At 47.8% G+C, this 24,546-nt stretch overlaps 2 protein-coding genes across 2 annotated transcripts in view; both read right to left on the reverse strand.

The window, feature by feature from the left end:
- Positions 1-2,480, reverse strand: part of SLC12A9 (solute carrier family 12 member 9) — a 31,106-nt gene extending 28,626 nt beyond the window's left edge. Inside the window, exon 1 of the mRNA XM_067469660.1 lies at positions 2,376-2,480. The gene's annotated coding sequence lies outside the window, so the exon portion shown is untranslated. The remainder of the gene's footprint in view (positions 1-2,375) is intronic.
- Positions 2,481-11,332: 8,852 nt separating this feature from the next.
- ZAN (zonadhesin) overlaps positions 11,333-24,546 on the reverse strand; it is a 62,148-nt gene continuing 48,934 nt past the window's right edge. Inside the window, exons 30-36 of the mRNA XM_067469555.1 lie at positions 22,891-23,021; positions 20,883-21,082; positions 19,760-19,898; positions 18,527-18,703; positions 14,753-14,861; positions 12,627-12,670; positions 11,333-11,382 (exon numbers count right to left, since the gene is read on the reverse strand). Coding sequence (XP_067325656.1) covers positions 11,333-11,382; positions 12,627-12,670; positions 14,753-14,861; positions 18,527-18,703; positions 19,760-19,898; positions 20,883-21,082; positions 22,891-23,021 — 850 coding nt within the window. The remainder of the gene's footprint in view (positions 11,383-12,626; positions 12,671-14,752; positions 14,862-18,526; positions 18,704-19,759; positions 19,899-20,882; positions 21,083-22,890; positions 23,022-24,546) is intronic.

Below are 24,546 nucleotides of genomic sequence, written 5' to 3' on the forward strand. Positions count from 1 at the left end.
GCAGGGGCAGCGATGCAGAGATGCTCCATCATGCGGTGGTGGTGGAAGGGTCAAGGGCACACAAAGCCGGACTGAGAAGTGACAATGCTGCATCGACGTCAAGCCTGGGCCAACTTGGGCCCTCCCTCCAGGTGTTTTGGACTCCAACTCCCACAATTCCTAACAGCCGGTAAGCTGTTAGGAATTGTGGGAGTTGGGAGTCCAAAACACCTGGAGGGAGGGCCCAAGTTGGCCCAGGACATTGTCCTCTTGGAATTGGACACTCAAGTCAACCAAGAAGTCATCTGCATCGCCATGTTGTGGGAGTTGCAGTCCAAAACATCTGGAGGGAGGGCCCAAGTTGGCCCATGATTTTGTCCTCTTAGATGAGGACACTTAAGTCAACCAAGAGGTCATCTGCATACCCATGTTGTGGGAGTCTGAGTCCAAAACACCTGGAAGAAGGCCCAAGTTGGCCCATGCCTTTGTCCTTTTAGATGTTTACATTCAAGTCTACCAAGGGGTCATTTGCATCCCCATGTTGTGGGAGTTGGTGTCCTGGAGGGAGGCCCAAGTTGGCCCAGGCCTTTGTCCCATTGGAACTGGACACTCAAGTCAACCAAGGGGTCATCTGCATCCCCATGTTATGGGAGTTGCTGTCCAAAACATCTGGAGGGAAGACTCAAGTTTGCCTATGGCTTTGTTCTCTTGGAAGTGGACACTTAAGTCAACCAAGTCTGAAACACCTGGAGGGAAGGCCCACGTTGGTCCATGCCTTTGTCCTCTTAGATGTGGACACTTACATCAACCAAAGGGTCATCTGCATACCCACATTGTGGGTAATGAAGTCCAAAATACCTGGAGGGAGGGCCCAAGTTGGCCCATGACTTTGTCCTCTTAGATGTGGACACTTAAGTCAACCAAGGGGTCATCTGTATCCCCATGTTGTGGGAGGTGAAGACCAAAACACCTGGAGAGAGGGCCCAAGTTGACCCATGCATTTGTCTTTTTGGAATGGGACACTTAAAGTCAACCAAGGGGTCATCTGCATCCCCATGTTGTGGGAGTTGGCCCATGCCTTTGTCCTCTTGGAACTGGACACTCAAGTCAACCAAGGGATCACTTGCATCCCCAAATTGTGGAAGTTGCAGTCCAAAATACTTGGAGGGAGGGCCCAAGTTGGCCCATGCCTTTGCCCTCTTGGAATGGGACACTCAAGTCAATCAAGGGGTCATCTGCATCCCCACATTGTGGGTAATGAAGTCCAAAACAACTAAGGGAGGGCCCAAGTTGGCCTATGCCTTTGTTCTCTTGGAACTGGACACTAAAGTCAACCAAGGGTTCATCTGCATCCCCATATTGTGGGTAATGAAGTCCAAAACATCTGGAGAGAGGGCTCAAGTTGGCCCAGGCCTTTGTCCTCTTAGATGTGGACACTTAAATCAACCAAGGGGTCATCTGCATCCCCATGTTGTGGGAGCTGGAGTCCAAAACACCTGGAGGGAGGGCCCAAGTTGGCCCATGCCTTTGTCCCATTGGAACTGGACACTCAAGTCAACCAAGGAGTCATCTGCATACCCATGTTATGGGAGTTGGAGTCCAAAACACCTGAAGAGAGGGCCCAAGTTGGCCCATGCCTTTGTCCCATTGGAACTGGACACTCAAGTCAACCAAGGGGTCATTTGCATCCCCATGTTGTGGGAGTTGGAGTCTGAAACACCTGGAGGGAGGACCCAAGTTGGCCCATGCATTTGTCCTCTTAGATGTGGATACTTAAGTCAACCAAGGAGTCATCTGCATCCCCACGTTGTGGGTGTTGAAGTCCAAAACACCTGGTGGGTGGGCCCAAGTTGGCCCATGCATTTGTCCTCTTGGAAGTGGACACTTAAGTCAACCAAGAGGTCATCTGCATCCCCATGTTGCAGGCGTCCAAAACACCTGGAGGGAGGGCCCAAGTTGGCCCAGGCCTGACCTTGGCCTGAGTGTGATTATGGGATCCTAGGAGTGTTCTGAACTGTGCTAACTCCACCGTGTAGATGCCCTCCTGTCCTAGCCCTCCAAGCAATGCCCCATAGCAATGCCTGCCCTGGGCCTCCTGGCTGGGCCAGACTGCTTTGCAGAATGTTGCCATCTCTCTCTCTCTTTGTATCCTCTCTCTTCCTTCCTTCCTTCCTTTTCTCTCTTTCCACAAAGGATGCCTTGGAGGAAGAAACACTGGAAAAAGGGGAAAGGGAGTATGGGGGGGGGTGCTGGGGGAGGGAGACCCTTCCTCTCTCTCTCTCTCTTCCTGAAAAAGGCTTCCGGGGGGGGGGGGTGGCGAGGCAAGAGACCCTCCCCTTCTTTCCTCCCTCTCTTCCCTTCCCTCCTTCCTTCCTTCTTTCTTTCCCGGCACCTGCCTGGCCTCCTGGCCGCGCCTCCTGCTCCTCCGGCCGGTCCTTCTTCTCTTCTTTCCTCCTTCCTTCCGGGGATGGAAGAGGAAAAAGGGGAGGGGAGGGAGGGAGGAAGGAGGAGGGACGCCGGCAGAAGGGAGGGAGGGAGGTGGAGGAAAGGAGGAGGAGCCCAGAGAAAGAAGGAGGGAGGAGGAAGGAGGAAGAAGAAGGAGGAAGAAGAAGGAGGAGGGGGAAAAGAAAAGTAAGAAGGAAGGGATGGAGGGAGGGAGAGAAGAAGGAGAGGAGGAAAGGAAAAAGTAAAAAGGAAGGGATGAAGAGAGAGGAGGAGGAGCCCAGAGAAAGAAGGAGGGAGGGAGGAGGAGGAAGAAGGAGGAGGAGGAGGGGGGAAAGAAAAGTAAGAAGGAAGGGATGGAGGGAGAGGAGAAGGAGAGGAAGGAGGGAAGGAAGAAGGGGAAAAGTAAGAAGGAAGGGATGGAGGGAAGGAAGAAGGAGGGAGAAAGTAGGAGGAAGGGAGGGAGGAGGAAGAAGAAGAAGAAGAAGGGGGAGGGATGAAAGAAAAGTAAGAAGGGATGGAGGGAGAGAAGAAGGAGAGGAAGAAAGGAAAAAGTAAGAAGGAAGGGATGGAAGGAAGAAGCAGGGAGAAAGGAGGAAGAAGGGAGGGAGGAGGAAGAAGAAGAAGAGGGAGAGATGAAAGAAAAGTAAGAAGGAAAGGATGGAGGGAGAGAAGAAGGAGAGGAAGGAGGGAAAAAGTAAGAAGGAAGGGATGGAGGGAGGGGAGGAGGAACCCAGAGAAAGAAGGAGGGAGGAGGAAGAAGAAGAAGGGGGGGAGAGGAAAGAAAAGTAAGAAGGAAGGGATGGAGGGAAGAAAAAGAGAAAAAGTAAGAACGGATGGAGGGAGGGTAGGAAGGAAGGAGGAGGGAAGAGGAAGGGGGAAGGAAAGAGGAGGAAGGGAGGGAAGGAAGAAGGAAAGTAAGAAGGGAGGGATGAAGGGAGGGAGAGAAGAAAGAGTAGGGGAGGGAGGAAAGGAAGGAGAGAAAGGAGGGAAGGAATAGAGGCGGGAGGGAAGAAAGAAGGAAAACAGTAGGAAGGGTGGAGGGAAGGAAGAAGGAGGAAGGAAGGAGAAGGAAGGAGGGAGGGAGGGGAGGAAGAAGGAAAGAAAAGTAAGAGGGGCTGGAGGGAGGGAGAGAAAAAGGAGTAGGGGAGGGAGGGGAGGAGGGAAAGGGAAGAAAAAAAGGGGAAAAGTAAGAAGGGATGGAGGGAAGGAGAGAAGGAAGAAAGAAGGAGGGAGGAGGAAGACGAAGGGGGGAAGGAAGGAGGGGAGTAAGAAGGAAAGAAAAGTAAGAAGGAAGGGAGGGAAGGAGAGAAGAAGGAGTAGGGGAGGAAGGAGGGACGAAGGAAGGGAAAAGTAAGAAGGGATGGAGGGAGGGAGGGAAGAAGGAGGGAGGCAGGAGGAATAGGAAGGGGGGAAGGAAGAGGAGGGGAGGGAGGAAAGAAGGAAGGAAGGAAAGAAGGAGGGTTGCTGTGAATTTTCCGGGCTGTCTGGCCATGTTCCAGAAGCATTCTCTCCTGACATTTCACCCACATCTGTGGCAGGCATCCTCAAAGATGTGAGGTGTGTTGGAAACTAGGCAAGTTGGGTATGCACACACACAGAGACACAAATATATATCCTGTAGAATGATGTCCAGGGTGGGAGAAAGAACTCTTGTCTGTTGGAGGCAAGCGTTAATGTTGCCATTGGCCAGCTTGATGAGCATGGAATGGTCTAGCAGCGTGTTTCTCAACCTCCTTAATCACAGAATCCTAGAATCAAAGAGTTGGAAGAGACCTCCTGGGCCATCCAGTCCAACCCCATTCTGCCAAGAAGCAGGAATGTTGCATTCAAATCACCCCTGACAGATGGCCATCCAGCCTCTGTTTCAAAGCTTCCAAAGAAGGAGCCTCCACCACACTCCGGGGCAGAGAGTTCCACTGCTGAACGGCTCTCACAGTCAGGAAGTTCTTCCTCATGTTCAGGTGGAATCTCCGTTCCTCATGTCGTGGTGACCCCCAACTGTAACATTCTGAATGTTTTCAAGCTGATGGTGGTGTCTGCGGATCCAGAATTTCTGGCTACAGAGGGCTGATAGTGTCTGATTTAACCTTTGTTCAGCTCCCAGAATGAAATATTGAGATATTATTATTATTGCCAAGCAAACACACACAGAAAAATCAGAATATTTTATTTGTCCTGAATTATCTTCTCAAAGGGCAGACTTCAATCACTCTAAGATTGGAAATGGAAAGCCTTTGGCTGTGCTTCTCAAGCCACTGTTCTAATCTGAGAGTGCAAACATGTCGAGATGAAAGGCAAACACTGGTCAATCTGTCTAGAATCAGACCCCCCCCCCCCCCTTCCCTTTGTGGCTATCAGAGGCAACGATAGCAAGCGACCACACTCAGCGCCCAATTGCCTGCAGATAAGAGACCGAGATAACCCTCCAGCCTCCATCCCGTGGCCCTCAGAGGCCACACCACAAGCCACTGATAAGGAAGGCCTTCTGCAAAGCAAACCATGCACGATCCCGATTGTGTGTTTCCCAAATATGTTGGCCATAGTTGCGCTCTCTCCAGTGTGTGCTGTTGGAGATTGCAAGGAATCAGTGAACGTGTGTGTGTCAACTGTAAAATAAGATGCATGAAGCTGATTGGTTGGGCAATTCCTGGGGAGATGGCTGAGCCTGGGACTTTTGGATACTGGTACATTTTTGTTCAGGCTTGAGCTATGCAAGTGCAGAAAGAAGCACAGAGAGAGAATATGGAATGTGCTCTTGCTTCATGAGCTGCTGAAGGAGTTTATTCACATGAACAAAGAAAGACCATTTTTAATACCTCAGAAAAGGACATTGTGTGAGTTGATCCTGCTTCTTGGCAGAATGGGGTTGGACTGGATGGCCCAGGAGGTCTCTTCCAACTCTTTGATTCTATGATCTTCCTGACTGTGTGACCTGTTCAGCAGTGGAACTCTCTGCCCCGGAGTGTGGTGGAGGCTCCTTCTTTGGAGGCTTTTAAACAGAGACTGGGTGGCCATCTGTCAAGGGTGCTTTGAATTAGATTTTCCTGCTTCTTGGCAGAATGGGGTTGGACTGGATGGCCCATGAGGTCTCTTCCAACTCTTTGATTCTATGATGCAACCGATCACGTTGGACATGATGTTCTCAACTACAAAGAGTAAACTACTCATTCTTTACTGTTCACCTGTGTGGTATATTTTCTTTCTCTGGCAAGGCAGTGTGTGGGCTGATCAAAAGCAGAACTACGCATGGTTTATTTTACATTATTGAGAAAACAAATCTCGTTTACTGCTGTAAATACTGATTATAAATGGCTCTATAGTATATAAACATCAGTTTAATGCGACTTAACAATCAAAACAACATAAATCACTCAATAGTGGCTAATGTTATCTTCTCTATTACATGGATTTGGCTCTGTGAGCAGGCTTTCAATAGTTTGGCTTATGCTTTTGGTGGATTTATTTTATTTATTTATCATACCAGGAGCAACCAGACATTTGTATTAGATTTTTTAACAAAACAAACAAATATACAAAACACAAAGTTTGCAAGCTTGGTAGTTGACCAGTATCTGGTCCCTTGGAGTGCCTCTGGTGTTGCTGCAAGAAGGTCCTCCATTGTGCATGTGGCAGGGCTCAGGGTGCATTGCATAGAATCATAGAATCAAAGAGTTGGAAGAGACCTCCTGGGCCATCCAGTCCAACCCAATTCTGCCAAGAAGCAGGAATATTGCATTCAAATCACCCCTGACAGATGGCCATCCAGCCTCTGCTTAAAAGCTTCCAAAGAAGGAGCCTCCACCACACTCCGGGGCAGAGAGTTCCACTGCTGAACGGCTCTCACAGTCAGGAAGGTCTTCCTCGTGTTCAGATGGAATCTCCTCTCTTGTAGTTTGAAGCCATTGTTCCCTTGCGTCCTAGTCTCCAAGGAAGCAGAAAACAAGCTTGCTCCCTCCTCCTCCCTGTGGCTTCCTCTCACATATTTATACATGGCTACCATATCTCCTCTCAGCCTTCTCTTCTTCAGGCTAAACATGCCCAGCTCCTTAAGCCGCTCCTCATAGGGCTTGTTCTCCAGACCCTTGATCATTTTAGTTGCCCTCCTCTGGACACATTCCAGCTTGTCAATATCTCTCTTGAATTGTGGTGCCCAGAATTGGACACAATATTCCAGGTGTGCTCTAACCAAAGCAGAATAGAGCATGGGGAGCATTACTTCCTTAGATCTAGACACTATGCTCCTCTTGATGCAGGCCAAAATCCCATTGGCTTTTTTTTGCCGCCGCATCACATTGTTGGCTCATGTTTAACTTGTTGTCCACGAGGACTCCAAGATCTTTTTCACACGTACTGCTCTCGAGCCAGGCGTCACCCATTCTGTATCTTTGCATTTCATTTTTTCTGCCAAAGTGGAGTATCTTGCATTTGTCACTGTTGAACTTCATTTTGTTAGTTTTGGCCCTTCATCTCTCTAATCTGTCAAGATCGTTTTGAATCCTGCTCCTGTCCTCTGGACTATTGGCTCTCAAACTACAAGAGAGGAGATTCCATCTGAACATTAGGAAGAACTTCCTGACTGTGAGAGCCGTTCAGCAGTGGAACTCTCTGCCCCGGAGTGTGGTGGAGGCTTCTTCTTTGGAAGCTTTTAAGCAGAGGCTGGATGGCCATCTGTCAAGGGTGATTTGAATGCAATATTCCTGCTTCTTGGCAGAATGGAGTTGGACTGGATGGCCCAGGAGGTCTCTTCCAACTCTTTGATTCTATGATTCTATGATTCTCCCTCCCAATTTGGTGTCGTCTGCAAACTTGATGCAGCAGGTGGTCAGTGGTTTGCTCTTCGCATTTGCATGTTGTGGATTCCACTTGGTGGCCCAATTTCTTGAGGTTGGCTCTGCATCTCGTGGTGCCAGAGCGCAGTCTGTTCAGCACCTTCCAAGTCGCCCAGTCTTCTGTGTGCCCAGGAGGGAGTCTCTCATTGAGTATCAGGTTCTGGGTTTGAGCCTGCCACTTTTGGACTCTTGCTTGCTGGGGTGTTCCAGCTAGTGTCTCCGTAGATCTTAGAAAACTATGTCTAGATTTAAGTCGTTGATGTGCTGGCTGATACCCAAACAGGGGATGAGCTGGAGATGTCTCTGCCTTGGTCCTTTCACTATTGGCTGCTACTTCCCGGCGGATGTCAGGTGGTGTAATACCGGCTAAGCAGTGTAATTTCTCCAGTGGTGTAGGGCGCAGACACCCCGTGATAATGCTCATGTCTCATTAAGAGCCACAACCACTGTTTTAGCGTGGTGAGATGTATTCCACACTGGGCATGCATACTCAGCAGCAGAGTAGCATCGCGCAAGGGCAGATGTCTTCACTGTGGGGGCATGAGAGAAGCCTCTTCGCAGGATTGCAAGACATCCAGGCGTCCCCTGGGCACGGCTTCGTAGACAGCTGATTCTCTCACTCCAGAAGTGACCAGAAGCGACTTGCAGCATGCAAGCTTTTGGTGAAGAAATCACAGAAACCTGACGAAGGGAAAGCTTTAACTTTGTTAGCCACTTTTGAGTGATTTATGTTGTTTTGATTGTTAAGTCGCATTAAACTAATGTTTGCATACTATAGAACCATTTATAATCAGTATTTACAGCAGTAAACAACATTTATTTATAATATATATATATATAGAGAGAGAGAGAGAGAGAGATATCTGTGCTATTAGAGTATTTTACTTTACACCGCATGTGCTGCGTATCCTCCAAATGTCCTGATTCAGAAGGGATGGTCCCCATTAACCCTCTGCCTTCCCACTTTTGGAGCTTGCCCTTGGTCTGACTGGCCAGGATGCCTTGACACCCCTCTGTTGACCATTGGGCTCCTGCTTCTCCTACGTTGTTGGGGCTTCTCCAGTTGTATCGTTGCAGCTTGGATCAATTCAAGAGGCTCTTGGTGATAACAGTCAGAGGAAGGGCGCGGAGGAGAGAGAGAGAGAGAGAGCAGGCCACAAACCTCCCACAAACAGACATAACAAAGGCAGAAAAGGAAGGATGTATTTTGAAACAAAAACAAAGTCAACAGGTACAGGTATGGGCCAACTTGGGCCTTCCAGATGTTTTGGACTTCTACTCCCACAACGTGGGTATGTAGATGATCCCTTGATGGAGCTTCCAAGAGGACAAAGGCATGGGCCAACTTTGGCTCTCCCTCTTGACATTTTGGACTCCGACTCCCACAACACAGGTGTCCCTTGATGGAGCTTCCAAGAGGACACAGGCATGGGCCAACTTGAGCCCTCCTTCCAGGTGTTTTGGACTCTGACATCCACAACGTGGGTATGCGGATGATCCCATGATGGAGCTTCCAAGAAGACAAAGGCATGGGCCAACTCAGGCCTTCCCTCCAGGTGCTTTGGACTCTGACTTCCACAACGTGGGTGTGCAGATGATCCCTTGATGGAGCTTCCAAGAGGACAAAGGCATGGGCCAACTTGAGCCCTCCCTCCAGGTGTTTTGGACTCCGACACCCACAACATGGGGATGCAGATGATCCCTTGATGGAGGTTCCAAGAGGACATGGGCCAACTTGGACCCTCCCTCCAGGTGCTTTGGATTCCCACAATGTGGGTATGCGGATGATCCTGTGATGGAGCTTCTAAGAGGACACAGGCATGGGCCAACTTGAGCCCTCCCTCCAGGTGTTTTGGACTCTAACTCCCATAACGTGGGTATGTGGATGATCCCTTGATGGAGCTTCCAAGAGGACATAGGCATGGGCCAACTTGAGCCCTTCCTCCAGGTGCTTTGGACTCCAACTCCAACAACGTGGGTATGCAGATGATCCCTTGATGGAGCTTCCAAGAGAACATAGGCATGGGCCAACTTGAGCCCTCCCTCCAGGTGTTTTGGACTCCGACACCCACAATGTAGGTGTGCAAATGATCCCTTAATGGAGCTTCCAAGAGGACAAAGGCATGGCCCAACTTCAGCTCTCCCTCCTGGTGTTTTGGACTCCGACTCCCACAATGTGGGTGTGCAGATGATCCCTTGATGAAGCTTCCAAGAGGACATAGGCATGGGCCAACTTGGACCCTCCCTCCAGGTGCTTTGGACTCCCACAATGTGGGTGTGCGGATGATCCCTTGATGGAGCTTCCAAGATGACACAGGCATGGGCCAACTTGAGCCCTCCCTCCAGGTGTTTTGGATTTCAACTTCCCATCTTGGGAGGCACTAACCAGCAGCCTGCACAAAACTGGAAAAGGTACTAATATTTAATTAATAATTAATAAAATAATAATAATGAATACTGTGGTATTATTATTATTATTATTTATACACCACTTCAGCTGTTGGGAATTGTGGGAATCCAAAACACCTGGAGGGTGGGCCCAAGTTGGCCCATGCCTTTGTCTTCTTGGAACTGGAGGTTTCAGTCAACCAAGGGGTCACCTGCATACCCATGTTATGGGAGTTGGTGTCCAGAACACCTGGAGGGAGGGCTAAAGTTGGCCCATGCCTTTGTCCTCTTGGAACTGGAGATTTCAGTCAACCAAGGGGTCATCTGCATACCCATGTTATGGGAGTTGGTGTCCAAAACACCTGGAGGGAGGGCTAAAGTTGGCCCATGCCTTTGTCCTCTTGGAACTGGATACTCAAGTCAACCAATGGGTCATGTGCATACCCATGTTATGGGATTTGGTATTCAAAGCACATGGAGGGAGGGCTAAAGTTGGTCCATGCCTTTGTCTTCTTGGAACTGGATACTCAAGCCAATCAAGGGGTCATCTCCATCCCCATGTTATGGGAGTCAGAATCCAAAACACCTGGAGTGAGGGCTCAAGTTGGCCCATGCCTTTATCCTCTTGGAACTGGGGATTTCAGTCAACCAAGGGATCATCTGCATACCCGTGTTATGGGAGTTTGTGTCCAAAACACCTGGAGGGAGGGCTCAAGTTGGCCCATGCCTTTGCTCTCTTGGAACTGGACCCTTGAGTCAATCAAGGGATCATCTCCATCCCCAAGTTGTGGGTGTCAGAGTCTAAAACACCTGGAGGGAGGGCTAAAGTTGGCCCATGCCTTGCCCTCTTGGAACTGGACACTTCAGTCAACCAAGGGGTCATCTCCATACCCACATTATGGGAGTCAGAATCCAAAACACCAGAAGGGAGGGCCCAAGTTGGCCCATGCCTTTGTCCTCTTGGAACTGGAGATTTCAGTCAACCAAGGGGTCATCTGCATACCCATGTTATGGAAGTTGGTGTCCAAAACACCTGGAAGGAGGGCTAAAGTTGGCCCATGCCTTTATCCTCTTGGAACTGGAGACTCAAGTCAACCAAGGGATCATCTGCATACCCATGTTATGGGAGTTGGTATCCAAAGCACATGGAGGGAGGGCCCAAGTTGGCCCAGGACTTTGCCCTCTTGGAACTGGAGATTTCAGTCAACCAAGAGGTCATCTGCATACCCATGTTATGGGAGTCAGAGTCCAAAACACCTGGAGGGAGGGCCCAAGTTGGCCCATGGCTGTAAATCTAGATGCAGAGGCAGAATGCAAGTCCTTTAAAGAAGACACAATAATTTAGGAGGGTTTGGGGTTGACCGACAGGCGTCTTTCTGACCGAGAGGTTCAAGAGTCTCTCTGGAAGCGAGACAAGTCTCTACTGAGGGATGTGGAAGTGGACCCAGGCTGGCAGCTCAGATGTGTGTGTCTCCAAGAGGTCCTTAAGTCTTTTCCTCCTCCCAATTGAGGTCTAAGAAGGAAGGCACGGCTCTTGGTGCGAAGAACCTCATGCCTCCAGGAGACTCTGAAGCAAGGCTCCAACGCGAGTGTCTCTTTCTCCTTCACAAGCAAAGGCCAAAGCTTGAAGACATCCTACTCAGGTGACTGGGCGAGAGAGAAGGAATCTGCTCGTTGAGGAATGCAGAAGCTCAGAAGCGAGTGATCCGATTGCCGAAGGCGTCCAAAGTGCTGGGTTGCCCTGAAAATAACCACAATTGAGACAAATAACGTAACCGAAATGTGTTTTCCTCACTCTACTGGAGATGCAGGGAGGCCATTCATTTGCATCAGGGAGCATGACAGCCTAGAAAACTCACAGCAACCCAGTAAAGCAACATCTGATTGTATGTTTGGCTGTGGAAGCTGGACAGTGAAGAGAGTGGACTCATTGAGGAGTGTTCGGTGCAAACCATGGAGGGATGACGAAGGAACACAGGTGGGCCTGAAAGCGAATCCAGGCTGGGCTCAGTGGGGAAGACTTGGTGAAGGGGAAGGCAGAACTCCAGGGGAGAAAGCAAAAGGAAGTGGACCGGCTCCATCAAGGAAATGTGGGCAGAATGGCTTCTACGTCCCAGCCATGGCTGCATCTAAGGGGTTCTCTTGGGGGTCATAGACTCATAGAATCAAAGAATCCTAGAGTTGGAAGAGACCTCCTGGGCCATCCAGTCCAACCCCATTTTGCCAAGAAGCAGGAAAATTGCATTCAAATCACCCCTGACAGATGGCCATTCAGCCTCTGTTTAAAAGCTTCCAAAGAAGGAGCCTCCACCAAACTCCGGGGCAGAGAGTTCCACTGCTGAACGGCTCTCACAGTCAGGAAGTTCTTCCTTGTGTTCAGATGGAATCTCCTCTCTTGTAGTTTGAAGCCATGGCTCCATTGCGTCCTAGTCTCCAAGGAAGCAGAAAACAAGCTTGCTCCCTCCTCCTCCCTGTGGCTTCCTCTCACATATTTATACCTGGCCCTCATCATGTCTCCTCTCAGCCTTCTCTTCTTCAGGCTAAACATGCCCAGCTCCTTAAGCCGCTCCTCATAGGGCTTGTTCTCCAGACCTTTTATCATTTTAGTCGCCCTCCTCTGGACACATTCCAGCTTGTCAATATCTCTCTTGAATTGTGGTGCCCAGAATTGGACACAATATTCCAGATGTGGTCTAACCAAAGCGGAATAGAGCATGGGGAGCATGACTTCCTTAGATCTAGACACTAGGCTCCTCTTGATGCAGGCCAAAATCCCATTGGCTTTTTTTGCCGCCGCATCACATTGTTGGCTCATGTTTAACTTGTTGTCCACGAGGACTCCAAGATCTTTTTCACACGTACTGCTCTCGAGCCAGGCATCCCCCATTCTGGACACCCAGGACAACCCTCTGGTTGAGAAAGCAGCTGGCTGGGGGGGGGGGGGCAGGCGCTCCTATGGGGGGACCCCACCCCACCTTCTCTCACCTGGTGCAGACAAGACAGCAATGCGGTCCTCCTTGGCCTTCTTCCTATAGAGGAGGAAAAGAGAAGAAGTGGGGTCAGGCCCAGAGGGGAACTCGGGGGGCACACTCTCCATAGAGGCTTAAGGAAAACAGGGCTTGGGAGCCCCTTTGCTTCCACCCAAACCTTCACTGCTTGGTCCTAAGTTGCCCTAAGCTGTTTTGGTTTGAAAAATTAAATTGTGTGATTTCTTCTTACTGTTTTAAGTTGTTTTTGTTGGAAATAGCACCCTTCCTCAAGCCTCCACTAGGTATTTATTGTGTACTAGCTGTCCCCGCCACGCGTTGCTGTGGCCAACGTTCCCTCCCTCTTTCTCTCCTTCCTTCCCTCCATCTTTCCTTCCTTCCCCCCCTTTTTTTCCCTTCTTCTTTCTTCCTTCTCTACCTGTTTCTTTCCTCGCTTCCTTTGCTCTTTGGTTCCATCCTTCCTTGTCTCCTTCCTTCCTTCCTTCCTTCCTTCCTTCCTTCCTTCCTTCCTTCCCTCCCTCCCTCCCTCCCTCCCTCTTCCTCTCTTTCGTTCCTTCTCTCCTTCCTTCCTTGCTTCCTTTCTTCCCTCCCGCTTCCTCTCTTTTGTTCCTTCTCTCCTTCCTTCCTTCCTTCCCTCCCTCTTCCTCTCTTTTGTTCCTTCTCTCCTTCCTTCCTTCTCTCTTTCCTTCCTACCTTCCTTCTTTCACTTTTTCCCCTTCTCTTCCTTCTCTACCTTTCTCTTTTTCCTTCCCTCATTCCCTCCTTCTTTCCCTCTTTCTCTCCCTCCTTCTCGCCTTCCTTCCTTCCTTACCCCTTTCTGTGTTTATGTGTTTTGCGTGTGTATATATTTGTATGTATATTTGTGTATATATGTGTGTTTGTCTATGCAGTTTTCCTTAACTCTATTTTGTGGGAGGGGCTGTGGACCATGTGATCAGATCTAGGACTAGGTTGTTTTTCAGGCTGTATGGCCATGTTCCAGAAGCATTCTCTCCTGACGTTTCACCTGCATCTATGGCAGGCGTCCTCAGAGGTTGTGAGGATGCCTGCCATAGATGCAGGCGAAACGTCAGGAGAGAATGCTTCTGGAACATGGCCAGACAGCCCAAAAAACTCACAACAACCTAGTGATTCCGGCAATGAAAGCCTTCGACCGATCTGGGACTGTTCAGGACTCAGACTCCAAGTCAGTAGAAACGGGACTGTTTAGAGACTCTCGGACCAGAGAGATGCTTTGGACTTTGGACTGTTGATTCTAAGAAAGATGGCCTGTGTTATCTGCACAGATAAACTACTTCCAATCCAATCTGTAACTGGATTTGTATGCAAAGTACCTGTATGCTGAATACATGAAGTTTGTGAGTAAACCAACGATGTTATTTTAACAAAGTCTACTTTATTTTTGTCTCTTGAGAGCATGATTTTTTGGGCAACTGAAATAATACTTCTGAAACTCTGCTGAACATGTTTCTTGTGCAGTGGCATATCTCTGTTCCTAACAGTTCAAAGAGATATCTAGGTATATCGGTCTAATAGCTGAGAAACCTAATTGCTTTGCATTAATGCTAGTGGGTATTTACCACTAAGGAGAAGGTTGACTCTTCTCAGGAAGATCATACATTACAAAAAGGAAAAGGAAAGAGCCTGAGGCTGTTAGGAATGATGGGAGTTGGAGTCCAAAACACCTGGAGAGAGGGCCCAAGTTGGCCCAGGCCTGGTGTAGCTTACTAGGCTCATCCTCAGAGGTTGTGAGGATGCCTGCCATAGATGCAAGCAAAACGTCAGGAGAGAATGCTTCTGGAACATAGAGTCCAAAAAACTTACAACAACCCAGAGATTCCGGCCATGAAAGCCTTCGACAGATCTGGGACTGTTCAGAACTCAGACTCCATTTTAGAAACAGTATGCTTTTAGAAGTCAGTAGAAATGGGACTGTTAGGAATGGTGGAAGTCCAAAACACCTGAAGAGCTCAAGTTTGCCCATGCCTGTTCTACGACACTTCCTCCTACCAGAACTTGGGAAGATGGCTACTAAAGTATGGGCCTTGGCCTTCCAAGCTCAGCATCCTTCCTCCTCAGTCTCTACTTGGTTGAAGGCCCAGAGCTGCGGGCCAGAAGGCTTACCTGTTCCTGTGCCGGCAGATGCAGACAATGGCCGTCACGATGAGGATGATCCCCAGCGGAATGAGGACCCCCAGCAGGATCGGGACCAGTTGGGAGGCTTCCTCCTTACCTGGGGAGACGGGAACCGAGAAAGGTCACTGGAGACTCAAAAGCTGTTTTCAGTCCAATGGCTCCTTGCATTTCTTAAAAATGCTTTTAATTGCTGGGTTAAGGAATTGTGGGAGTTGAAGTCCAAAAGACATGGCGGGCCGGAATTTGCCCATGCCTGGTCTATATGGAAATTATAATATTTTTAATACTTTAAGTAAATGTGTAATGGTAATAGAGATGAAGACTTAGATGTAATAATTATAATTTTGTACGACGTCTTTCCCACCGCTCCCCTCAACCCCCTCCCTCTTCTCTAGCAACAGACATGGGCAATCCATGGTTCTAAATGGTTCTAAAGTACTTTAAAAAGTAGGGGGCACTAGTGCTTTGCTTCTAAAGTTTTTCTAAAGTTCTGGTGGTGAAAATTTCAGAACTCTAACAAAACTTTCAAAATTTTGTTAAAAATGGAAGTTTCTAATTGGTTCTGTCATAAAAATTGCCAATGACAGAATAATAATGAAATGTAAAAGTTTTGTTAGAGTTCTGAAATGTTCGCCACCAGAACTTTAGCAACACTTTAGAAACAAAGCACCAGCTTTAGTAACACTTTAGAAGCAAAGCACCGGCTTTAGAAACTCTTTAGAAGCAAAGCACCGGCTTTAGAAACACTTTAGAAGCAAAGCACCGGCTTTACGAACACTTTAGAAGCAAAGCACCAGCTTTAGAAACACTTTAGAAGCAAAGCACCGGCTTTAGAAACACTTTAGAAGCAAAGCACCAGCTTTAGAAACACTTTAGAAGCAAAGCACCGGCTTTAGCAACACTTTAGAAGCAAAGCACCAGCTTTAGCAACACTTTAGAAGCAAAGCACTGGCTTTAGAAACATTTTAGAAGCAAAGCACCGGCTTTAGGAACACTTTAGAAGCAGAGCACCGGCTTTAGAAACACTTTAGAAGCAAAGCACCGGCTTTAGAAACACTTTAGAAGCAAAGCACCAGCTTTAGAAACACTTTAGAAGCAAAGCACCGGCTTTAGAAACACTTTAGAAGCAAAGCACCAGCTTTAGCAACACTTTAGAAGCAAAGCACTGGCTTTAGAAACATTTTAGAAGCAAAGCACCGGCTTTAGGAACACTTTAGAAGCAGAGCACCGGCTTTAGAAACACTTTAGAAGCAAAGCACCGGCTTTAGAAACACTTTAGAAGCAAAGCACCAGCTTTAGCAACACTTTAGAAGCAAAGCACTGGCTTTAGAAACATTTTAGAAGCAAAGCACCGGCTTTAGGAACACTTTAGAAGCAGAGCACCGGCTTTAGAAACACTTTAGAAGCAGAGCACCAGCTTTAGAAACACTTTAGAAGCAAAGCATTGGTTTAGAAACACTTTAGAAGCAAAGCACCGGCTTCAGAAACACTTTAGAAGCAAAGCACCGGCTTTAGAAACACTTTAGAAGCAAAGCACCGGTTTTAGAAACACTTTAGAAGCAAAGCACTGGCTTTAGCAACACTTTAGAAGCAAATCACCAGCTTAGAAACTCTTTAGAAGCAAAGCCCAGCTTTAGAAACACTTTAGAAGCAAATTACCGGCTTTAGCAACACTTTAGAAGCAAAGCACCGGCTTTAGAAACTCTTTAGAAGCAAAGCACTGGCTTTAGCAACACTTTAGAAGCAAACAATCGGCTTTACCAACACTTTAGAAGCAAAGCACTGGCTTTAGTAACACTTTAGAAGCAAAGTATCGGCTTTAGAAACACTTTAGAAGCAAAGCATCGGCTTTAGAAACACTTTAGAAGCAAAGCACCGGTTTTAGAAACACTTTAGAAGCAAAGCACTGGCTTTAGCAACACTTTAGAAGCAAATCACCAGCTTAGAAACTCTTTAGAAGCAAAGCCCAGCTTTAGAAACACTTTAGAAGCAAATTACCGGCTTTAGCAACACTTTAGAAGCAAAGCACCGGCTTTAGAAACTCTTTAGAAGCAAAGTATCGGCTTTAGAAACACTTTAGAAGCCAAGTATCGGCTTTAGAAACACTTTAGAAGCAAAGCACCAACTTTAGAAACACTTTAGAAGCAAAGCACCAACTTGAGAAACACTTTAGAAACAAAGCATCGGCTTTAGAAACACTTTAGAAGCAAAGCACCAACTTTAGAAACACTTTAGAAGCAAAGCACCAACTTGAGAAACACTTTAGAAACAAAGCACCAGTGCTCCCTAGTTTTGTAAGTACTTTAGCACCATGGATTGTCCATGCCTACTAGATATTTGTAAAGAGTTAACCTGCTAACTAACCTATGAGCTCTTTTGTGTGGGAAAGCATTTGGAAATATTGAAAAAAAATATGCAAATAGATTAAGTATTTATTATTTATATATTTGTTGTTGTTGTTCATTCGTTCAGTCGTCTCCGACTCTTCGTGGCTTCATGGACCAGTCCACGCCAGAGCTCCCTGTCGGCCATCACCACCCCCAGCTCCTTCAAGGTCAATCCAGTCACTTCAAGGATGCCATCCCTCCACTTTGCCCTTGGTCGGCCCCTCTTCCTTTTTCCTTCCATTTTCCCCAGCATTATTCCCTTCTCTGAGCTTTCCTTTCTTCTCATGATGTGGCCATTTATATATTTACTATATTTCTATCCTGCCTTTCTCGACCTTGACGGGGACTCAAGGTGGCTTATAGCCTCGGCAATAATATACGGCTCCGGCTCAGCTTACTTATCCGAACGCATCTCTCTCTTCGTTCAACCTCGTAATTTAAGATCTACTAGGGAGGCCCTGCTTTCGGTCCCACCGGCGTCACAAACGTGTCTGGTGAGGACGAGGGACAGGGCCTTCTCAGTGGTGGCCCCTTGCTTGTGGAATTCGCTCCCCAGTGAGATTAGGTCGGCGTCCTCCCTCCTCACTTTTAGGAAAAAACTAAAGTCGTGGTTTTGGAGCCAGGCTTTCGGCTAATGGACTTAGCAGCACTTAGACACTGAACCGGACCACAGGATTATGACAATTGGAAACAAATACGTGATTTTGATTAGGCGACTATGTTAGTATATGAGTATGTGATTTGAAGTCCTTTGAATGCCACATCATGAGGAGACAGCAAAGCCTAGAGAAGGGAATGATGCTGGGGAAAGTGGAAGGCAAAAGGAAGAGGGGCCGACCAAGGGCAAGATGGATGGATGGCATCCTTGAAGTGACTGGACTGACCTTGAAGGAGCTGGGGGTGGTGACAGCCGACAGGGAGCTCTGGCGTGGGCTGGTCCATGAGGTCACGAAGTCGGAGACGACTGAACAAATGAACAACAACAACAACATGTGATTTTAATTAATGTTATTGTTAATTTTCTATGTATTTGATTTTATGTTGTCGTATTGATACTATGGCATTGAATCGTTGCCTATGTAAGCCGCCCCGAGTCCCCCCTCGGGGGTGAGAAGGGCGGGGTAGAAGCGATGCAAATAAATAAATAATAAATAATTCAATGCCTTAAAAACAATATACTCCCAATATTCAATTAAATAAACATTTCAATTAAAAATTTAAAATGAGATTAAGAGCATTCAAAGATATAAAAGTAGAATAATAAAAACAAATGTAAACAAACTTGGAACTTAAAAGGAACTATTAAATAAAATAAAGGAAGGAAGGAAGCAACCTGGGCCCAAGGGAAGAGGAGTGGGGGTGGGCTTGGGCTTACCTGTGGGGGGGCTGCTTGTGGTGGGGCGGAGGGGCGGGGCCGTGGTGGGGGCCTCATCCTGGAGGGCCTCCTCGCACTGGGGACCAAAGTATCCCTCGGGACAAAGGCACAGGAACCCTTCGGACTCATCCACGCACGTGCCTTCGTTCTGGCAGGGGCTGCTCAGGCAGGGGGTCACTGCAAAGGAAGGCAGGAAGGAAGAGGGGTCAGCCTTTCTGGGGATGCCTTACACATACACACCTGGATTTACCCAAATCTAATGCCCACCTTGTTTGGCTAAACCACCTTGCCAAAATTAGGGCGTTCATTATATTTGTGTAATATGGTAACCTGAGTGCTGAGTGTACAGATTCCCTACCTGTTAGGCTAGGAAAAGCCTAGAAAAGTAGGCTCAAGAAGTTCGACAGCCATTTTGGAAAGGGTGCTGGAGGAATCCATTTTAGTTACTCATTTCTTGAAGGGGACGTGTTTAGAAAGAGTGGCTTTGGAGGGAAATGAGGGAAGACTAATTGGCTGAGAGAGAGTGGGCAAAGCTTAACTTGGAAAAGAAAAAAAATGACTTTAAGGGGATATTAAGAGGACTTTCAGAGAAGCAATACTGTTAGTAAATTCTGTGGAGGGAGAGAGAAGTGTTCATGTGTAACTAAGTCTGAACTGCTTAAAGTAACCACATGCTCTTAAGACAATACTTTGAAACAGCTAAGCTTTATACCTGAATTGTTCCAGTTCTCTTAAATAAACATCATTGTTTTGTTGTTCACAACATCTGCCTCACGTGTGCCTCTGTGGGTGAAGTTTTAAAAGCAGTTTCCTGCAACAATCAAGAGTCTATGGTGCCAGCGTATAATTTAAAGAACAATCTTTTAGTGTTACCTCAGAACACAAGCCTGAGTGCTAATTCCAAAGATATTTCAAGTAAGCCAAGTGCTTATCAGTGCTTTAAAGTTTGGTGGTAGCCAGAGGGTTTTCAAAAGGGTTTTTCGGCCAGAAGAAAGCTCCAGCTTTCCTCACAGCTTTTTGTGTTTTGGCTTTTAATTAAGAGAAGCCACATTCATTGCTAAGTGTTCTGCTTTTAGGGACTTTGTTCCGGAATAAAGCCTCGACTCTGTTATACTGAGCCAAAGCCAACAGGGAAGCTGTTCCAGGAGTTGCACCTGGAGCTCCACTTTGAGGGATGCGATTGTGTGCCCCTCTGTCCCCTGAGAGTGGGGTGGCCCCTCTTGTTGCGCTCACCTCGGAAGCAGCCACGGGTGAAGTTGGCCAGGGCGCAGGCCTCCCCCGGGGCGCATCCAGCCACCTGGCACTCGAGGGTCCCCGTGTTGCGGCAGACACAGTGCTGGGAGCAGTCCTCCGTCCAAAAGCTGTCGTTGATCTGGGAAGGGAAGGAGGGGTCAAGGCAGAAGAGGTGCGGTCAAGGCAGGCTCATTTCGGTCCCTGGTGTTAGCATTTCAATCCTCATCCCCATCATCCTGCTTTGATCTCTTGATTGAGACACAAAGCAGCTCACCCTGCCTTCAACACCTACCAGGAATCCAAAAACAATCGTAAAACAGTGTTTTGGAAAAAAAATACATCTAAAAAGGGGAATTCACCAAAAGAAATAAGAAAGGCAAAACCCAATAGGTAATAAGAAAAAGTAGTCAATACATAAAAGCCCAACCCAACTGGTTAGGAGTAGAACACTTCAACGGTAATATTCCAGATAATCCAAAAGGAAGAACCAGAATCATAACATGAGCATAAATCCAAGAAAACAAGAATCAAAACATGATCATGAATCTAAAACCAAGGCTGTAAGAACTTCTCAAAGCATGACTCAAAACTCCCGAGATCTTAGACTAAAAGCGTTAATGGAAGCAGGGCTTGAGATCCTCACTGTTTAGCAGCGTTGCCTGATCTGAATTCTCAAAGAGACACTTTTCTGATTTAAGGACCACAAAACATGAAGTCATTTCTGTGCCTTTGGCTCCCTTGCCTGTGAGACTTTTTCTGCTCTTCCTTCTCCCGGAGACTTTGTGATTTTCTGAGCTTGCTGGATTCCTCCCTAAGATTTATTTATTATTTGATTTATTTACCATATTTATATACTGCCCCTCTCAGCCCAGAGGAGACTCGGAGCAGTTTACAAGTAACAATGATTCGATGCCTCAACGGTCATAACAATTAAAAAGTAAAACAATCATTAGGTAAAGGTAAAGGTTTCCCCTTGACATTAAGTCCAGTCATGTCTGACTCTGGGGTGTGGTGCTCATCTCCATTTCTAAGCCGAAGAGCCAGCGTTGTCCAGAGACACCTCCAAGGTCATGTGGCCGGCATGACTGCATGGAGTGCCGTTACCTTCCCTTTGCCCCCTCACCTGGTAGTACTGGTCGTTCCTGGTGCAGCCACACTGGTTGTAGGGCACGCTGTCCAGGCCACTGAGGACGTAGCCAGTGTTGCTAGCGCAGCCCTCCATACACGGGGACTCGCAGTCGGAGGGAGCGGCCATGTTGGCACAGCTGGCGGGACAGGCGGTCATGCAAGGCTGGTACGTTGTGTGCGGAGGGCAGGACACCTCTGCGGGGATGGGAGGAGGGGATATTGATTGGTATTGAAAGGCAGCAGGCATGGGCAAACCTTAGCCCTCCCTCCATTTGTTTTGGATTCGCAGCTCCCACAACGTAGGTATGCAGATGATCCCTTGATGGAGCTCCCAAGAGGACAAAGACATGGGCCAACTTCGGCCCTCCCTCCATATGTTTTGAACTCCCAAAACATCTGGATGATCCCTTGGTTGAGGTTCCAAGAGGACAAAGACATGGGCCAACTTCGGCCCTCCCTCCATATGTTTTGAACTCCCAAAACATCTGGATGATCCCTTGGTTGAGGTTCCAAGAGGACAAAGGCATGGGCCAACTTTGGCCCTCCCTCCAGGTGTTTTGGACTTCCAAAACATCTGGATGATCCGTTGATTGAGGTTCCAAGAGGACAAAGGCATGGGCCAACTTTGGCCCTCCCTCCAGATGTTTTGGACTTGCAACTCACACAATGTGGGTATGCAGACGATCCCTTGATGGAGCTTCCAAGAGGACAAAGGCATGGGCCAACTTCGGACCTCCCTTCAGATGTTTTGGACTTCCAAAACATCTGGATGATCCCTTGATGGAGCTTCCAAGAGGACAAAGACATGGGCCAACTTTGGCCCTCCCTCCAGGTGTTTTGGACTTCCAAAACATCTGGATGATCCCTTGATTGAGGTTCCAAGAGGACAAAGGCATGGGCTAGCTTTGGCCCTCCCTCCAGGTGTTTTGGACTCCCAAAACATCTGGATGATCCCTTGGTTGAGGTTCCAAGAGGACAAAGGCATGGGCTAACTTTGGCCCTCCCTCCTGATGTTTTGGACTCCCAAAACATCTGGATGATCCCATGATTGAGGTTCCAAGAGTACAAAGGCATGGGCCAACTTTGGCCCTCCCTCCAGGTGTTTTGGACTTCCAAAACATCTGGATGATCCCTTGATTGAGGTTCCAAGAGGACAAAGGCATGGGCCCACTTCGGCCCTCCCTCCAGATGTTTTGGACTCCCAAAACATCTGGATGATCCCTTGGTTGAGGTTCCAAGAGGACAAAGGCATGGGCTAACTTTGGCCCCCCCTCCTGATGTTTTGGACTCCCAAAACATCTGGATAATCCCTTGGTTGAGGTTCCAAGAGGACAAAGGCATGGGCCCACTTCGGCCCTCCCTCCAGATGTTTTGGACTCCCAAAACATCTGGATGATCCCTTGGTTGAGGTTCCAAGAGGACAAAGGCATGGGCCAACTTTGGCCCTCCCTCCGGATGTTTTGGACTTCCAAAACATCTGGATGATCCCTTGATTGAGGTTCCAAGAGGACAAAGGCACGGGCCCTCTTCGGCCCTCCCTCCAGATGTTTTGGACTCCCAAAACATCTGGATGATCCCTTGGTTGAGGTTCCAAGAGGACAAAGGCATGGGCCAACTTTGGCCCTCCCTCCAGATGTTTTGGACTCCCAAAACATCTGGATGATCCCTTGATGGAGCTTCCAAGAGGACAAAGGCATGGGCCAACTTTGGCCCTCCCTCCAGGTGTTTTGGACTTCAACTCTCACAATTCCTAACAGCCTACCGGCTGTTAGGAATTGTAGGAGTTGAAGTCCAAAACACCTGGAGGGAAGGCCAAAGTTGGCCCATGCCTGCAATAACATCAAAAATAATTTTTTCCAAGGCCTAAGTGCCATCCCTGTATGGAGGGGAGTGGGGCACACACAATGTTGTTATCATACTAATGCAGCAAGGAAACCAGAGCCATCATGACCCCTAAATGCCGTTGCTCTCCCACCCACTCCAGAGAGAGAAGGATTCCTTACCGCATCCCGTTTGCCGCCTCCAGGTCTCCAAGGGCACCCTTTCCTCCTGGCAGAGCTGGGCATAGGCCTCGTAGTCTTGGCACAGAAGCTCCGTGTCGTTGAACAATGCGCAGAGGTCATAGACGCAACTCCTAGACGGAAAAACAGAGAGAGAGAGAGAGAGAGAGAGAAAGGAAGGAAGAAAGGTGTCAGAGGATGGCAGACCTCCATTAACAAAGGCTGTGGTAGGGAGGTTCCTTGGTATGACTGCTACCTTGGATGAAGCTCATCCTCTGTCAAGCTGGACTTGGATGAAGCTCATCCTCTGTCAAACTGTCAGTATATGGTTCTATATGATGTGAAAATTGCTTATAGTTTATACTGTGAGGTTTAGTAATGCAATAGTTAATACATGGGAACGGCTGGTGATGCAGCAGGTTAAACTGCTGAGCTGCTGGACTTGCTGACCGAAAGGTCGCAGGTTCGAATCCGGGGATTCATAACAGGAGCAAAATGACAGTTATGAAGTAGCAACAAATATAATTTTATGGTTGGGGGTCACTACAACATGAGAGGTCGCGGCATTAGGTAGGTTGAAAAAAACTGACCTAAGCAATTTGAGAATAAGCTGTGAGCTGTGAGTAGAGAAATTAGGCACCGCTTAAGCGGGGTGGTATTTTGGTACCATGAGAGAAATACCAGAAAATGCTGGTAAACAAAGGAAGGAGGAAGTCTGTGAATAAGGCTCTTTATCATAGAGGATGGAGCAACATCACCCCCTTGTGGCCAGAATCGAGCACAACCTCCAGGATGCCGAAACTGACCTAAACAATTTGAGAACAGCTGTGAGCTGTGAGTAGAGAAATTAGGTAACACTTAAGTGGGATGGTATTTTGGCACCATGAGAGAATTACCAGAAAATTCTGGTGATCAAAGGAAGGAGGAAGTCTGTGAATAAGGGTTTTTATCATAGAGGATGGAGCAACATCACCCCCTTGTGGCCAGAATCGAGCACAACCTCCAGGATGCCGAAACTGACCTAAGCAATTTGAGAACAGCTGTAAGCTGTGAGTAGAGAAATTAGGCACCGCTTAAGCGGGGTGGTATTTTGGCACCATGAGTGAAATACCAGAAAATGCTGGTGATCAAAGGAAGGAGGAAGTCTGTGAATAAGGGTTTTTATCATAGAGGATGGAGCAACATCACCCCCTTGTGGCCAGAATCGAGCACAACCTCCAGGATGCCGAAACTGACCTAAGCAATTTGAGAACAGCTGTGAGCTGTGAGTAGAGAAATTAGGCACCGCTTAAGCGGGGTGGTATTTTGGCACCATGAGAGAAATACCAGAAAATGCTGGTAATCAAAGGAAGGAGGAAGTCTGTGAATAAGGGTTTTTATCATAGAGGATGGAGCAACACCACCCCCTTGTGGCCAGAATCAAGCACAACCTCCAGGATGCCGAAGTGTCGACATAATACTTCTACCTGTTGTCTGTCCTGTCTGTTTAACGGCACTGCATGTGTTCTGTGAACTGCATTTGATGAAGGCATGATGAAAATACATGATACGCATATTGGAAAATATATATTGGATGTAACCATATTAGAAATAGGAGTTAGAAAATATATGAAATCACAAAGGGAAATGTATGTATGCATGAACTTCACTTGGAACATA

Source organism: Anolis sagrei, chromosome 6 (assembly GCF_037176765.1).
Source record: "Anolis sagrei isolate rAnoSag1 chromosome 6, rAnoSag1.mat, whole genome shotgun sequence".
NCBI lineage: Eukaryota > Metazoa > Chordata > Lepidosauria > Squamata > Dactyloidae > Anolis > Anolis sagrei.